This window comes from Rousettus aegyptiacus, unplaced genomic scaffold, assembly GCF_014176215.1.
Source record: "Rousettus aegyptiacus isolate mRouAeg1 unplaced genomic scaffold, mRouAeg1.p scaffold_m13_p_13, whole genome shotgun sequence".
NCBI lineage: Eukaryota > Metazoa > Chordata > Mammalia > Chiroptera > Pteropodidae > Rousettus > Rousettus aegyptiacus.
Window position 1 is genome coordinate 21,117,204 of NW_023416288.1, and position 17,243 is coordinate 21,134,446.

Sequence of the window (17,243 nt, forward strand, 5' to 3'; positions counted from 1 at the left end):
AAACTGAAAAGATTTACTGTTTTGCCCTTTTTAGAAAGAGTTTCGTGATCATGATATAAACCATGTAGTATAAATGTGTTAATTTTGATCTATAATCGAGAGGCAGTCTGTTGCCCTTATTGAAACTACCCATCTCAGAGTTGGTTACTATTTATTCAAACAGAAATGTGTTAGAGGCCTTTCTGTTATTTTTTGAACATAGCATAAAAATCTAGTGAGTCCTGTTCTCCCCTTAGGGATTACATCCTAGGCCTGATTTCTGAATGGTCCTGAGTCCAACTACTGATCTAGAGGTTTCTCACTATTCCCACTAGACAGTTGAATCCTGATGCTAGACTATTGTTGCATTTGCTCATAACGAGTCTTTCATATCTGTGAGGCTTTATAAAAGAACAGGCCAAGGACTTCACTGAGCTTACAGAATAGGGTTGTAAATGCGGTGTGCCTGCTTCCTAGAGGATATCTAAATATGTAGTACAGCTACATCTAGGTCTAATTTAGTTATAACCTAGTGGAGAAAAGACTACAGTACTCAATGATAATCATGAGAAGCTCTCCAATTATCACCTAAAAGAACCTAATAGTTGCTCGTGATCTAATTGACTGAGGTCGGTACCCAGAAGCTTGCTGTGAAGACAGTCATATTTATCTCAGGAAGTTACTTTCATGTACATGTGATTGAGGAGCTTTGAAACAAAGCATCCACCTTGCACCATATGCATGGATAGCCTCCCTCCCAGTCCCCACTCTGGGAATAGGAGGTGGAAACTAAATGAGCAAGAGTATGGCTTGGAGTGTGGGAGAGTGGCAAGCTGAGCATGTGTGCACTTTGAAGAAAATTGAGAGATTGCAGAGTGGGAGGTGGGTACACAGATGAGGGAGAGTTGTGACTTGTATTAAAGGATCTAAAAGCTGGTGAGTGGGTGATTCAAATAGCATGATGTTAATCCGTTCTAGTGTACATGATGATGTCGGTGGTGGCAGGGGCATAATATAAAAATATTACTTGCAACATTTAATAAATTATTTATAAAATATAGAATATTTTAAAAGTTCATATTTATGCTCACAAGCCCTAGAGCTATTTCAGAACTAGAAATCTAGAGACAAAGAGCTAATATTTAGAGCCACGGCCCTAAAAATACACATACATCAGCTGATTCTTGTCAGTGCAAGGCAAGAAGGTCTTTGATGTAAAACAGACAGAAAACACAATGTTAAGCTCACAAATTAAGCAATTAAGACAGTTACTTACCGATTCAGAAATTTCTTTCTGAGGCTCCAGAGTGGATTCCCTGAGTTCTTCCCCTGATATCCCAAATCCAGGTTGAAGTGTGGGCGAACCCAAAACTTTAATGAGGTAGGAATCAAGATCCTCACAATGTTTTTTAAACAACCTTTGCTTCAGGGTGTCTTTTAAAAGAGGAGCAGAAAAGAGAAATAGTAGGAGCAATGGAACATTATTCAAAACCTTTTTAAAGAGATCTGCACTCTTCTTAGAATAAACACTTTCTCATCAGCTGAACTCAACTACTGGGTGAACTAAGTTTTAAAGTGCTTTTACATCATCTGTAAGAGGCCATCTAAAATAACGTAATTTAATTTAATAGTATATGAGAGCCCAAATAAGCAAATGAACAACTTAACTGCTTGCTTATCGAAAGCACCAGTTAACTGTGAGCTACTCTGTGGAAAGGCAAGTCTCTGTGGAAAGACAAGTCTCACCCATAACAAATTCAATAGGCAATTACCTCTGATTTTAGGAATAGCAAAAGTGAGTACAAAAATATATTCCTCACTGGCTAGAACAAATTACTAATTCCTTTGGTTAAGAGAATAAAGCGCTTCAATTACTAAAATGTAACCTGTCTCTGAAATGTGTAATACTTCTGATCATTCTAACATGTTAACAGCACAGTGAGGATGAATATATCAGATAAACTCATTAGTCACCCAGGAGGGTGTTAAGGAAATGGGACCCCAGGTTAGAGAGGTCGAGAGAAAAGGGAAACTAGAAAGTGAGAAGGTTCTGAAAGTGGTGTGCTATCATTAGGGCCAGCCACTCTGGTACTCGGAGAAGGGCGGGAGCAACATGAGGAAAAGAGGTTCTGTGCTGGCCACATGGGTCCCCACTCCTAGGTGGGCGGAGAAGGAAAAATGGAACCAAACTGAAGATCGCAAACACATTAAGCATAACTTTTACTTACTTCACAAGCTTGCTCGGTACGGGCCCTACCAGAATGAGTCATTGGTTTCCAAAGAATTGGAACATGTCTCATTGGAAAGCAATACTGGCCATACATCAATCATAGGTGAGCCAGTGTCCTAGAATGCCTCATTAGGAAATGCTAGTTCACGTGAAAGGGTGAAGTAGCATAGGGGCACCCATCAGATTGCATTGACTGTACGATGAATATTCAAAATGTTGTTAAGAGAAACCCCTGACATCAACCTATTTACTCATTATATGTTTTCATAAGAACAGAATAGAACATTATCTGTTTTCATAAGAATAGAGAATAGAGACTAGGACAGAAAATAGTATTGAATAATTCCAGTTACTAATATCTTTCCTCCTTTAGATTATCATAACTTTTTTTCATGTATCATGTACTTTTTAATTCATTTTGATTCTATGGTTATTTCCTGCCTTGCTGCTGGCTTGCATCATCTCTTATTCAAGATAGGCAACTTTTTAAACATCAACTAATCTTAGCAATACCCCCACATTTTATTCTTTCTTTTCATTCATGTCTTTTGACCATAGATACCCCTAGTTAACTCCAAGAGTAGCTCAGCACTTACTATGAGTGAATAAAGACAAGAAACTGTACTTTCTTAACTGGGTGATACTAAATGTTTTTACTTCCTGGAGTTTGCGTATTACAATTTAACGTTCGCATAAGCCTCTTTAGCCTCCTGATTTCTATTTTTCTCAGGATAATCCATGATGTGGTACTTGGAAGAACTTAAATTCCTTTACTCTGGAGCTGAGTCTTACCTTGCAGGATAAGGAAGTCGTCAAATTGATAAACATGCTCACTGTCTGGGTCAGTAGCAATTAAATTCATTTCATTGTGAAACATTTCGAAGTTGGGGTCATTTTTCTTCACCACCCCAATCACAAATATTTCCACATTGATGTCCCTGGCATTCTTCACCACCTCTTTTAGATTCTTTTTATCTCGGGTATCTGTCTGCCCATCAGTGATGACCAAGGCCACTTTCTTCACACCCGGCCTTGCAGCTTCAAACATGTCGTTGGCTGCGTGGAGAGCTGTGGCTGTGTAGGTGCCTTCCCCCAGATACTGCATGTTGTCCACAGCCAGCTTGATGTCATCCTTGTTGGAGAACTGCATCAAATCTGCCACCTTCTCCACCTTATGACTATAGTTGATTATGCCTATGTGGGCTATGGTGAGGTCCAGAGCAACCTGGTCAATAAGAGTCTTCACAAAATTTTTGATGATCTGGAAGTTCTGTAACCCCACACTTTCTGAGCTGTCAATCACAAACAGCAGTTCTAGTGGAGTCTCTTTGCATTTGGGCCCACAACCTAAAAGATGAATGTTGAGATAGAAACATTGCAGAAATGAAAAAACATCCGCAATTGGTATCAGATTGGTGGGGGGAAGGGAGAGACAGGCAAAGATGAATCTGAGATCTGGGTTGTTACTTTCCTTTTCTGTGACTGTTAACACAGCTGACAACTGTCTCCCTTCTGTTTTCTATACTTGACTTTTTTCAAAAAGGATTTATTACCAAAAAAATGCACAAAAAACCCAAAACACTGTAGATGACAAAATAATAAACACTAAGTGCCAATTTCTCGGATTAAAAACTAAAATATTTTTAAGAGTTGGCATCCGCTCCCCTGTGTACGCCTTCCTGATTATATTCCCTTCCCTCTCCTTAAGAGATAAGCACTATCCTAAACTTGTTATTCCATCATTTGTATTTACTCTGAATCCGAAAGCTCATATTTTAGTCTTCAGCCATGTCCTTACATGAAAATGGGGATTTGTTCATTGGCATGGCCAGTGGGTAAAGTAATGGGATGAAAGTTTTTAATTATGGTGGAAAGATTAGGGCCTTTGTATGAACACAAGAATAGCTATCCCTGGCTACTCTAGTTTATGTCCTCAGTCACCCATGATGTCGACTAAGATGACTCCCATCTTATCAATGAAGCCAGCAGTCCATTCACACTGTGAAACCTTTTGAGGATAGTGAGAATACTGGTCAAAAAACAATTTCTAAAGCAGTTGCCAGAGTCACCATCAGGCAATAAGAATGATCAGGGTTCCATTGGTTTATCCATATCCTTATGTTACCCAGTAACCCTACCACAAAACGTCACGAGGAAACGGGTGCTATCTTTACTGGGCTTCCAGAATTCAGAAGCCATGTCTAAATTGGCCCGTCACCAGGCACAGCCCCAGGCTGGTTCTTAAAGTCTTTTGAGTGGCACGCTAGTTCTGGGATTCTCTGTATGGAAGAACAAAGATATTCCTTCTTCTGTCCCATTTAAACACAGAAGTTTTTCTCCATTATTCCATTAATTTCTTGCCATTCGTCTCATCTCTTTTCCTTACTTCCTCCTTTTGGTAACTATTTTAACTCTAATGTATTTAAGCCCTAGAAGCATTTACATAGAGTTGTGAAGTGAGATGGCCCCCGGACACTGTCCTCTTGCCTTTGAAGTGAAATGCACTCTAGAAATAATGCTGACGACTCCATTCAGAAAGATTTCTCGCTTCAGGAAAACAAAGACACAACAGCCACCAGCTAGGCTGGACTCAAATACTCTTCAGGCCCCTGTGGTCCTGTTTCCTTTGTTGTTGTCTCTGCCCTAAGCTCAGGTAAATGTCACTGAATGTAAATGATCAAGCTGTGTCCCTAGAATGCCTGGCTGCCCACAGACTCTAGGCCAGCATCTTCACACTTCGTAACCACCCCAGGAAGATTTTCTTTTCTTAAATCAGAATTCCCACAGCCCCTCTCACTGTTTCCTTTCATTTTCCCCATTGAATTTTCAAATGAGCTTCACTTTCTCATGAGCTATATAATATACATCCTCTGGGTGAACACATTATCCTGACCAACACGGAACATTGTGGGGTTGGTTTTTAAAGTGATGGGTTTTTTTTTTTCTTGATAGTCAAATCTTACCACATATTTCAAAGATAAGTTTGATAATTTCTTCTCTCTGGAGGAAAAAAAGAAAAATGTATTAATTATATGACCATTTTTTTCCCCTATAGCCATAAAAGATATATCTTATTACAATTGGCATTGGGTCATTTGATTTAATCTTTCCACTGTAGAAAATAAAATAAATAGCATAGAGGTTAAAAGTTGACCATAATATGTCATAACTGAAATATGTTTGAGTTGCGAGATGTAATAGCTCAGACTTTTTGAGTTCAAATCGTGGCTTCCGCATTTGTCAGCTGTCTGACCTTGGACACAAGGTAACCTAACAAGACCTGTGTCTTAAGGCTGTGGTGCAGATTAAACAAGGTAATGTGCACAGAGCTCTTAGCACAGGGTCTGGCAGGCAAAGCCCAGTATTCTCCTGCTCTCCCATCTGCAGTTTTGCCTTCTGTGGTTTCAGTTACCTGAGGTCAACTGCAGTTTGAAAATATGAAAAATTCAGAAAAATTCAGAAATAAACAAGCCATATGTTTTAAATGCAGGCCATTCTGAGTAGCAAGATCAAATCTCTCTATGTCCCACCCAGTCCCACTCGGGATGTGAATCATCCTTTTATCCAATGTGTCCACGCTGTACAAGCTCCCAACCGTTAGCCACTTAGTCTTCGTGGTATCGCAGTGTTTGTGTCCAGGTAACCCTTATTTAGTTAATTATGGCCCCGAAGAAGAAGAATAGTGATGCTGGCAGTTTGGACATGCCAAAGAGAAACTGTCAAGTGCTTCTTTGAAGTGCAAAGGTGAAAGTTCTCAAGTTATTAAAGAAAAAAAAAATCATTTGCTAAAGTTGCTAAGATCTACAGTAAGAGCGAATATTTCTGTGATATATTTTGAGAGAGTGAAAGACCAACAATATTTATATAACTTTTATATTGTTTATAAATTGTTATAATTGTATTTTATTATTTTTCTTAATCTCTTACTGTGCCTAATTTATAAATTGAACTATATTGTAGGTATGTGTGTATTAGTTGAAAACATAGTATATATAAGATCTGGTACTATCTGTGGTTTCAGGCATTCACTGAGGGTCTTAGAACATATTCTCTGTGGATAAGGGGAAACCATTGTACTACTCGCAATGGTGCGGGCAGTGAATGTATTCAGTTACCTGATGTGCTGAGCAACCAAGGCAAGCACCAGGGCCAAAAGATAATTCATTCTGTGCCGGATCCACTCCTCTATGTCTGCAGCACTCCCCAATTTCTCAAGTCCCCTCTCCAGTTTCCAAATACTCTCACTCTGGCTCTTTCATAAAGCGTGCCCGCATTCTGAATGCTCTTTCCTGGTCCTGCCGCCCATCACCTCCGTGGGAAAGGCTGATAATCCAAGAGGAGCTGGGTGCTAGAAGTAAGTCTGCCAGTGCTCTGCCCTGAATATTACGCTTCCAAGTAACTGGGATGAGAATGTGGAAGGCAAGATTCTACATTTGCCAAGGACAGGAAGCTGACAGGGATGATCGACTGAATAGATGAAAGAAACAGAAACCTAGAAAATCTAACAGGAAGGCGCAGCGGACCTAATCTAAGAAGAGAAAATTTAACAGTTGCAAAAGCAAAGTTTTAAGGACAAAAACCTATAATGGAAGAATTGGGATGACGGTGGCATAGCTGGTGACATGACTTAACAGAAACGTGAGGAATACGCAGGGCATTTTGATTTAATTTTTTACTGCAAATTAGGTAGAAGCCAATAATTCCAAGTGGCTATTTAAAAACTCCTAAAATTATATAAAATGAGAGAATCGACGGTTACCTTTTTTTGAGGCCTCATCATGTTTTTGCACATTTAGAGAGGCATTTAGTAAATTTGAAACTAGAATGTGTCTAGAAAGGGAAATACTTATATATTCACTTTTTTTATTTCTAGAAAGGAGAAATGTACATATTTATGTATTTATGTTTAATTTTTTTTAAACTGAAGAAAATACTATATACCACACTACATTTTATGATTATAGTTTCTCGTTTAATATTATAGCGTGTTAATTTCCCATATTACTTAGTATTCTGAAAAACTTGATTACTGATGTGAAATTCATGTCCATTTTAAGACTCCTGATGAGTAACGCCAAGCTGCCCTGCAGAAAAGTTGTAACAGTGATCCCTCTAACAGCAGTATATAAGAAAAGCCTGTTTTATTTTAGATATACAATACTGGTAATTATTATTTTATAATCTTTGCCATTTGATAAAAATATTTCATTCTTTTAAATTGTACTTATTTGATTATTAATGAGGCTAAATTTTATTTTATACACACTTCCAAGTCGTATTCTGTTGGCATAGTCTTTGCCCTTTGTCTATTTCTCTATTAGAATGTTTATCTTTTATTGACTTTAAGAATAATTTATATATCAAATTTGCATTTCAATTATTTTCAATATGCTTTTATAGGATAACAATGTCTAAAATCCTTTAAGTAGTCATGTATGTACATTAATCTTTTCCTCATATACTTTGCTTTTAAGTGACTGGTATAGTTTTATTCTTTCCACTAAGTTGCTGAATGACTACTTTGGTTATTTGTTGCCAATGATGAAGGCGTAAATTTATACTCCTCAAAAGATTCATAGTCTAGTAAGACGTAGACAAATAAATAATTTTGTAAGTGCTGTGCTGTTGGATTGGAGCCAATGAACCATGTTGTTCTGTAGAGAATTCTAGGGGTGGAAGAGTGGGGATGGGGCTGTGGTCCAGGGAGGTAGACTCTGACCAGGTTGGGGTGGGGTAGGCGGAAGAGAAGAAGGAGCATTCTAGGCAGGAACCAAGCACACGAAGCACAGTGCATTACAGGACTTGAGTAAATTTATGTCTAAATGTATGTGGCAGAAAGAATGACAAGAAACGTGGAAGACAGTCGAACTCCTTGTGTCACGTTAAAGAGCGTGGGCTTCATCCCGGGCAGTGAGAAGACACATGGCCTTAAGCAGAAAAGAGAGCTGATGACACATTTATTTAAGAAAGGCAATTGTGGCAGCCAGTGGAGGGGTTTGAGGTTTCTTAACAGTTCAGGCAAAGAAAACGATGCCAGAAAGCAGCGGTGATAGTGATGGATCGGAAGGACTGGCCTGGAGAGTCATTTCAGAGGGAGAATGAAGGGGGTAGGTGAGTAAGTGGAAGACAGGGTAAGGAGAAAGGAGTCCAGGAGGAGGCAGATGATGATGTGTACTCTCGGAGACAGGGAGGAATGGAATAGGGGCAGGGTGGTAGCTAATGAAGATCACTGGGTTCGGGTTGGGCCTGGCTGAGTTCAATACATCTATGGGACATTTAGCTGGAGATGTCCAGAAGGCAGTAGGTATACAAGGTCTGGTGCTCAGGAGAACAATGCAAGCTGCAGTCAGATTTAAGAAATGCCCGTGTACAGCTGGCTGTTGAAACAGGGATGGCAGACAGGATTATGTGGAGCAGGGCTTATCAACCTTTTTTTAACCAGTATGCCTCCCCTCACTTACTAAATATATTCTTTCCTATGTTTATAATATATAAACAATATTTTTTAAATTCTCCATACAACTTTATTATATTTAATTAGCCTTTTCAAACTATAAATGCCCCTGCCTTTAATGGCTGTCCTTCCCTGAGAGTTTGAAGATAGGAAAGACTGAGGACAGACACTGAGGAACGCTAACATTTAAGGGACAGGTAGGAAAGAGTCTTTTGTGGAAGCAATTTTGTGTGAATTATTAAAATATTGATCATCCCTGTCAGCTTCCTGTCTTTGGCAAATGTAGAATCTTGCCTTCTACAAATACCAAAGGTATTTGCCTCTTAAACGAGGAATGTGTTAGTCTAGAATGAATTGGCAATTGATAGCTGTTTGGGAATATATTTGATCAGGAGAGAATGGGGGTGGGAGAGGAAAGAGCCTGCCGAGAACACCTTTCATGGGGGAGGAGCCTGTATTTGGCATCAGACAAGACAACCCTGGCTATAGGGCTCTTCTACTTGATAGCAAGGTGAGCTTGGGCATATTGCTCAAACTTTCTGTCTTCACTGAAGTGGAGATAACACTACCTACCTCATGGAGCTATCGTGTGGATAACGTGGGGTCTTGGGTAAGAGAGGCCTGTGGCCCACAGCCTATCCCCTTCTCATTGCAGCCCATCCCCATCAGTCCTACATTGCATGGTCCTTGGTCAGCATTCATGTGGCAAACACAGTCCTCACTTTCAAGCTCTGTCAAAAACCCCCGAAAACAGCTGCCCCTGGCCACTCCTTGGGTGGGCCCATGTACACAGGCCAGCACCGTCAGCTCCCCCAAAGGGGCCATTTGGGCTGGCAATTCTGGGATCCTGTGTATTTAGAGAGTGGTATAGAGGGGGCATGTGCTCAGGGGGCATGTGCTCCTTGCTTCCCGAGGCCACAAGGACTCCTTTTGAGGGGGGAGGGGAGCAGCTGGAGAAAGACTAGAGATCCCGCGTGGGTCTCTAAAGCACAGGCCCCCAGGTACCCTGCAGTATGGGGGGGGGGCGGGGGGAGGGTAAGGGTGTGCTGATGTGAAGGAGCCTAACACGGTGCCATTCATGTACCTGAGTCTCATTGAATGCAAATTTTCTTTTCCTTAAATCTTTCCCTCATGCTAGTCCCCTTTTCTAGAATCTAGAAAGCCAAGGTTAGCAGAATGACATCTCCATTTCTGAGATCTCTGCCTCCTGGCTAAAAACCTTCTGCTTAAGAAATAAAAACCTATCTGCCCCCAATATCATCATACATAATTTTGTGTGCTCTGGACCCACATATCTACTTCTATCTTAGCATTTGTCAAACTGCAGGTGAACATCCTTGCTTGTCTTTCTTTCTACTGGGTTGTGAGCTCCTTGAGTGCAGAAATATCTTATTCCCTTATTCTCTATTATTCCAGAACCCCAGTGCCTATCTCAGAGCCTGACTGGTAGTACACACCCAATAAATGTTGGTGAAATGAATGAACAAATGAATACATGAAGGAAACCAGTCCTCCTCCCCATGCTGGAATAGGCGGGAGGGTATAAACCTATGGGGAATTTTCTTCTGGGCATTTTACACATACTCTCCTCTGCTACTTTTGGGGAGGAATTGCTGCATATGAAGCTGCTTCAACCACCGTAGGCATCCGGGTGGGGTAGGGGTTTGGAGGAGTATCTGAGTTGTGGTGCAGGAGAACAAAGAGAAAAAGACAGATGACCCATAGAAAAACACATGTAGCTCTGTTTGTCAGGTGCCTGACTCGCATCTCTCACCTCCACTACCTGAACACCCCCCACACACCTGGAGTTGCCCAGCGCAGTGTCTAGGATCAGCATCCCCAGACCACGACCCTCCAAAAAATCAAAAAGGGGGCAAAAAAGAAGGTCCCTATTCTCTACTCCAGGAGATATAGTGCCTTCAAGTCAGAAAGGAAGAATTAGACTTTGCTATAGAAATTCTAGAACTTTTCCACCCTAGGAGACTTTAAAGGGTTGGCTTTTTGTTCTCAATGGTGTAGGGAGATGGAAAGGGAAATGTTTGTAGATGTTTCAGAAATATTTGAATAAGTGAATCAGTACCAAAAAATAATTCCAATTTTGTAATTGCAGTTCTCAGAGCACTTCCTAAAAGAATTAGGAAAAAAAGGACCTCCATTCCGAAATATGAAGAATGATGTAAAATACAAAGTCATTTGGTCATCTGGCTTCTTGTAATCATCTCACCTCATTACATTTCTACCAGGGATCAGCAGAGAGTAACATATCTGCACCAGGAAACCAGATAAGGGCTGCCAGGTAGGTATGTTTCTCCCTCATATTCAGATTCACTTACCTCCTGCATTTAAGTAAACCTTGAGTTTGTAGCCCTACTATCATTTAAATAGCAACTGGAACTCCACATCAAAAGAATTCATACAGTTGAAGCTAAAATGTGAATGTAATAATTTCATAAGCACAACCCCTCAGTTAGCCTCGAGGATCGACACTCACCGTAAGTCCTTGGTCTCCTTTTGGTCCTTGTAACCCCTGGTTAGCGGAAGAAGAGTCACAGTCAATATAGGTTGGAACTAGTTAATGTATAAAATTACAGTAAGATTTTTTTAAAAATCACTTCTTGCCTGATTTCCTGGAGATCCGGGCTCTCCAATTTCCCCTTTATTGCCTTTCTTTCCCACATCGCCCCGTTCTCCATGCTCTCCCTTTATAATACAGTGAAAAGATAAGTTTAGAATAGGAATTTTAAAGCCAAATAAGAAAAATTCTGAAATTTGGCTTATTTAAAACTGGGAATACCTGTGGTTCTTGTCGATACAAATGTATGATAAGAAAAAAAAATGGGGGGCATTTTATGTACATTCCTCCCAGGTACCATAATCCAATTCATGATGAACCAGAGATCTCAGAGTGAAGAGACCTTCAATACCATTGGATCAGCTCCCTACCTTCAGGAAGTTCAACTATTGCATAATTTGATGCCTGAGTTATCTTTTATCATCTACATGTTATAAGGATTTATTCCTTATCAGCTGGCTTTTGATAATGAAGAAAATGAGATTTTATAAAATAAGCATGTATGAAGTTAAGAAAGGAAATGCAAAAGGATTCACTGTCAAATGGATTTTTTCCCTCATAAAGTTAAGGAGAAGAGTGACAAGTCTTACGAGAGCTCTTCCAAGTTCAAGTTAAGCTATTGAGATCCTCAACCTAAGCAGTTTTTAAGGTTCTGAAATACTTACCTTCTGGCCTGGGAGGCCACGTCCTGTCATGCCCTTTAACCCTGGAAAGCCTTGAGGTCCTGGTTCCCCCTAAACACAATATAAGAAAGGGATATTCCCATTAATTTTCCAAGATAATTCAGAATACGTTTTGAATCAGATATATACTTGCAGTTTCAAAACTACATTATAGCATTATCTAAATAGGGGGAAATACATATATATGTCAGATGGGCTCAATGCTTTGCTAGAAAAAATTTAATCTCTGAGTGTAAAGTAGAAGCGAGATAGCTGATTTGTGGGATTTGCCTATTTCTTAGTGTTGTAAACACTTCCATCTTGGCCGATTTCAAACTAGGAACATGATGTCAATCAGTTCACAAATAACAAACAGCTATTACTTCAGTTATGATATTAATAGTAATTTTTACAAACTTCTTTACATTTTTCTAAACTTTTTGGCATGTTAAAAGCATGTATTATCTTAACACAGAGAAAGAGCATATAATAGCATCTGTCCCCAATTAACACCAAGGAGTTTTATATAATTCACCATACACAGTTAGTTCTATCCCTGATAACTTGTAGCAACATGAATCTATTTATCTAAATTTAGACAAATTCTAAATTTAAAAATTCAAAGAATAAAAATTCAAAAAATAAAAATGTTTTCATTTCAGGACTTGCTTTTAACTTTCCTCACCATATCTTAATATTATCTCCTGACCTCCTAAATCTCCTCCCCCCCAAACCACGCAGGTTTAAAGTATTTTTATGAAATAAGAACAGTCACTAATGAACCATAGTACTGATGCTGTTTGGATCCTATACTCAACCCCTACTTATATCTAGGTCATTATTAGCAATGAGTCTGTGGCGAAGGTTTGAAGGACCGTGGGATCCTGGGATCTAATTTACATAGCTTTAGCATCTTTCTCAAAGGTATCCTAACCATGCCCACTAGAATCACTGGTATGCTCAATTTAAAAATAAATAAATAAATAGAAAGATAGAAAGATAGTGAGATAGATAGATAGATAGATAGATAAATGAGAAATAAGAATCATGGATGAGGGTAAGGGTAAAATGTGCATTTTGCCATAGGCCTAATAAGAAGGCAGAATGGACTTTAGATGGTTACTCATGGAAGCAGCTGCAGAGGATTGTTTGGAGACCATTATAACTTTGAGTATCAGCATCCTGAGCCCCCTTTCCAAGTTATTGGGCTTTAGAGCTTTTTTAAACCAACAGAACCTTCTCACTTGTGTGTTAAAAGTGTTTTAATGAAATATTTTTGACACACAAAATTTATGTGGAAAAAGACAAACATTCACCTAGACACCACCATATTAAAAAATGAAATACTACAGATACCATTGAAACCCCCGATATACCCGATCCCATTCCCCAAAGGAGAGAGGAAATCTCTCTGAAATATTATTTTTAATATTTTAAACTTGAAATAAGTGATATTTATGCATCCAATTTGTATTTTAAATCTCAATATTATCTATTTGCAATTTATCTGTGAACATACATGTAGTTCTAGTTTGTCAATTTTTGGTTTTGTACACTATTCCATTAAATAACTAGACTAAAATTTATCCATTATCCTAGTGATAGACATCTAGATTGTTCTCAGTATTTCCCTATTATAAATAATGCTTCAACGAATACTCTTTTATATCTCTTTGTGCCTTGCACACATCTCCAGGAGAAAGCCTTTTTATTCAATCTTATGCAGAAGAGTGCAAAAGAAAATGAATACAAGTAGAGATTCTCTTGCTGGAGCGAAGGGCTTCATTCTTCTTGCACCCAGCCCTAGCCCTTCACGGCAGGTTGACTTGGTTGAACTCTTAGGAACTCTGCCATGTTGTGTTTCTAAACAAATGTCGAGAGTGGGAATGCAGTTTTGCCTCCTCGATTCAGCTCTCAAAATCTTAGAACAAGTTCCTTACAATGGTCAGATTGCAGAGAATGCATTTGCTGAGTGTCTTCTTCACCCTGGTAACCCTTGAGTCTAGCACGACGCCATAGCATAGAGGGCCCACAGTGATTGTTTAGCAAGGCCGTGCATAGATATCCCAGGCCTATCCAAGGAGATGCGCCTGCCCCTGACCCCGTCCCCGCCGAAGGAATGTCTCTCTCTTAGTTGCTTAGTTGGTTAGAGGAGACAAGCAGGGATCCTTGGTCCTCTTTATTCAGTTTAGAGTCAGGAGAGAACAGTCTTTTCTCACCAGGACACCTGGTCGTATTGGGAGCTCCGTAACCCTGGATAGGGATTGGCGCCAGTTACATAAGTCCAAACCAGTAAACCAACACTGAGATGCCACGCTGGAGATTCAGGCTGGAGAAATGAGAGGAGAAAAATCTGTTCTGTTTCCAAAGATTGCACTGCTAACACAGGCGTGATGAAGAGGAATAGATGGGAATGTGCGGCTAACCCAGACCAGCCTCATTGCTCTGACTGAACACATGCTGTACTAAGTCAATCTGCAGACTCATCTGGAGTGTAAAGACTAGAAGGGTCTGCCTACCTATAGACTAGGTGGCCAGCCCACAGAGTGCTATGAAGGACGGTAGGAAGATACCCGCCTGAGAGTCTCCCATTCTCTATTCTAATTTAAAAAATATATTTAAAAAATATATAATAAAAATTATAAGAAATCCTTTTAAGAAAGATGTATCAGTAAATGATGCTTTGGCATAAATTGGATTTCTCAGGTGAATGAGGACATCTTCATTCAACCATGTACCTGGTTAGAAGGCAGTTTGGGGTTTGCAAGGGGATGCATGAGGCTACTGGTTGAGGGGTCGAGAGGGTTCCTGGCCAAGTGTAAGGGAGATTAAAGGTTCATGGGAGAACTCAAAGGAAATCTAAGGCTTGCTTTGTCCCAACCCCAAAGGGCAGAACAGTGTGACAAACACAAAGGAGCTGAAATTGCGCTGTGATGGTGAATTATCACTGAGAATTATATATTTAGACAAAGTGGGTCCAGAAAGGACTCAATACCTTTCTGACAATTATTCAGAATAACTATTATAACCTCTCAGATTCCTAGTGCAGCTAATATAGAAAATGTTCAGCAAATGTTTATGATTAACTAGCTGCCTTTAAGAAATGACACAATTTCCTAACAAAGTTAAAAGCTGCTATGGCTTCATTGGTGTGCCCTGAGGGAAAAACATCAGAGTAGCCAATTATCATGTTAGGATCAGCCCCATGTCCAGGTATTTATTTTGCTTTACTTCATAATATAGACATTTTATACATAATTGTTAGCTGTAGTTACTCTAGGCAGCTAGGTTTCCCTGTAATAAAGGCTTTTTTTTTTTTTTTTAATCATCAGTTTTCCTTCAAGATACTTGAAGCCTTTCTTTCTGTAACTTTCAGAGCAGTTATGCCTAAAATCCTTTAGCAAGTAAGTCCATGCCTTAGCTTGGCAGAGGTGAGTGCTATCCAATTAGATTCCAAGCCGTCCCCCCTCTGCCCCTTACAAGTGTCAGGAAAATGAGAGACAATGATTTCAGCATGGGTCAAAAGCAACTGCAGGAAAGATCCTGTCCGTCTGAAAATATAATTAAATCCAAATGTCAAACTCAGATTCTTAACTACTATATCTCACCCCTAGATCTGTCCTGTTAAAGACATGATCGTTTTAATTTTTCAGATGATTGATTACTCTCTGGGAGAGAAATTTCTAAGGCGAATGCACAAGTACCTGAATATTTTAATAGATTTTTTTATTACTGATATTAAAATCATTAATAAAAATTTTTTTATTACGAAATAAGTTTTTGCTTTCCAAATGTTTTCTTGGTAAGGTCAAAGTCATAGATGATATTAAAAATATATATATATATTATGTATATATATATATATATAAAATGGATGTTTGGCTTCTACTTAAAGTGTAGAAAACTAGAAAAGGCTGATTTTTTTCTTAAAACAACAACAAAAAATGCTAGCTAATCTATGAAATCACAACTTTCCTTGAATCCATCATAGAGCTGTGGTTGCAGGGCAACCAACTAGCTCAAAGTCTAAGGAAATATAGGCTCCTCCCAGGAGGGATGGGACGCTGGCATGCACTTACCTGCTGGGGACATCAGTTGTCATACACGCTGGTAATAAGAATTCAGTAAACATTTTAACAAATTGCTAAAGTCTGAGTGTGGTTAGTGTGAGAGGATAGAACCCGTGGGAGCTTCAAGCACAAGGGAAATTCACAGCCACTCACATGCATTCCTCTGGGGACCTCGCCAGTGCTCAAGAGAAAGGCTGGACACGGGCAAGACTGGGAGCAGCTCCCCCAGGGGGTGCAAGCCTAGAGAGACCAGCAGCAGTCCTCCTGGGACAGGCACAAAGCCTTCTAAAAATCTTTAGCTGCAGGCGAAAGTGTAACAAACACTGTCACTTTTAGGGCACAGGTGACAACTTAAAACAGCTGAGAGGATGGTGTAAAACCTGCAGGAATGTGCCCCGGACCCAGACCGTTGTGAGAAATGCAGTCCTGCCTGGGGAGGGTCAGAAGCCCGGTGCTCAGCCCAGACTGCTAGAGGCCTCCTGTGTGTCTGCCGAACTCACAGAACTGTATGTACTTAGAAGGAGGACTTTTTCTAACGAATGAAAAGTATTCTTTTAAAAATGAAAAAGAATTAATGGAACACTTGGCAAACCGAATAAGGCCTATAGATTAAATAGTAGCCAGTCACGTGTGGCATGGCGTCTCAGTCAAGGATGGACCGTCTACCCCACGGTGGTCCCGTAAGATTATAATGGAGATGCATTTCCTCTAAGAAATACAAGGCTATGTGGTTCAGGAGGAATTCCTTTTCTCTGACCGGAGCAATATCTGTGGGCCTTGCCGATATATTCCCTCTCACTCACAGCACCTTAATTTTGAGTGCAGATTGCCCCCCAATTAGCCAGCCACTGACTTGTGTCAGCACAGAGGAGCCTGTCCCCATGGTGCTACATGTTCAGAGGGCACTTACAGCCCTCCCAGATCTAACCTGACAGTCTTCGGTGTATGTCACTGTAAACTCTGTTGGGAACCTAAGCTCCTAGACAAGGACACAAGTCCGCAGGAGCTACCATAACAAGTACTTAAGTGCCACTACCACTCTAGTAAAAGCTTTCTGTGATAGCATGGAGCCAGCCTATCCCTGTACTTTGGAAATATTTTCAGGTTGTAATGATGTAAAACATAGAGAAGTTTTATTTCTTCCATCGGTCCAATGCCAGAGAGAGCCCTTTGTGTCAGATAGGGTCAATGGAACCAAAAACAAATTTCCAAAGTCAAATATTAGATTCTCCATTCTACATCCTCTCCATGTTAAGCACCCTCTTTTTTATACCAT

At 39.9% G+C, this 17,243-nt stretch overlaps 1 protein-coding gene and 1 long non-coding RNA gene across 4 annotated transcripts in view; one reads left to right on the forward strand and one right to left on the reverse strand.

Annotated features, from left to right (window-relative positions):
• Positions 1-17,243, forward strand: part of LOC118610804 — a 105,920-nt gene that overhangs the window by 53,267 nt on the left and 35,410 nt on the right. For 2 of the 3 annotated variants that reach the window (XR_004954086.1, XR_004954089.1), the window contains exon 1: positions 9,711-10,959. This is a non-coding gene — a long non-coding RNA (uncharacterized LOC118610804). Of the gene's footprint in view, positions 1-9,710; positions 10,960-17,243 lie in introns of those variants that run through there. The other variant, XR_004954087.1, reaches the window with a different exon arrangement.
• COL28A1 (collagen type XXVIII alpha 1 chain) overlaps positions 1-17,243 on the reverse strand; it is a 131,839-nt gene that overhangs the window by 12,491 nt on the left and 102,105 nt on the right. The window contains exons 28-33 of the mRNA XM_016133678.2: positions 11,901-11,969; positions 11,283-11,363; positions 11,155-11,190; positions 5,173-5,209; positions 3,002-3,556; positions 1,256-1,413 (exon numbers count right to left, since the gene is read on the reverse strand). Coding sequence (XP_015989164.2) covers positions 1,256-1,413; positions 3,002-3,556; positions 5,173-5,209; positions 11,155-11,190; positions 11,283-11,363; positions 11,901-11,969 — 936 coding nt within the window. The remainder of the gene's footprint in view (positions 1-1,255; positions 1,414-3,001; positions 3,557-5,172; positions 5,210-11,154; positions 11,191-11,282; positions 11,364-11,900; positions 11,970-17,243) is intronic.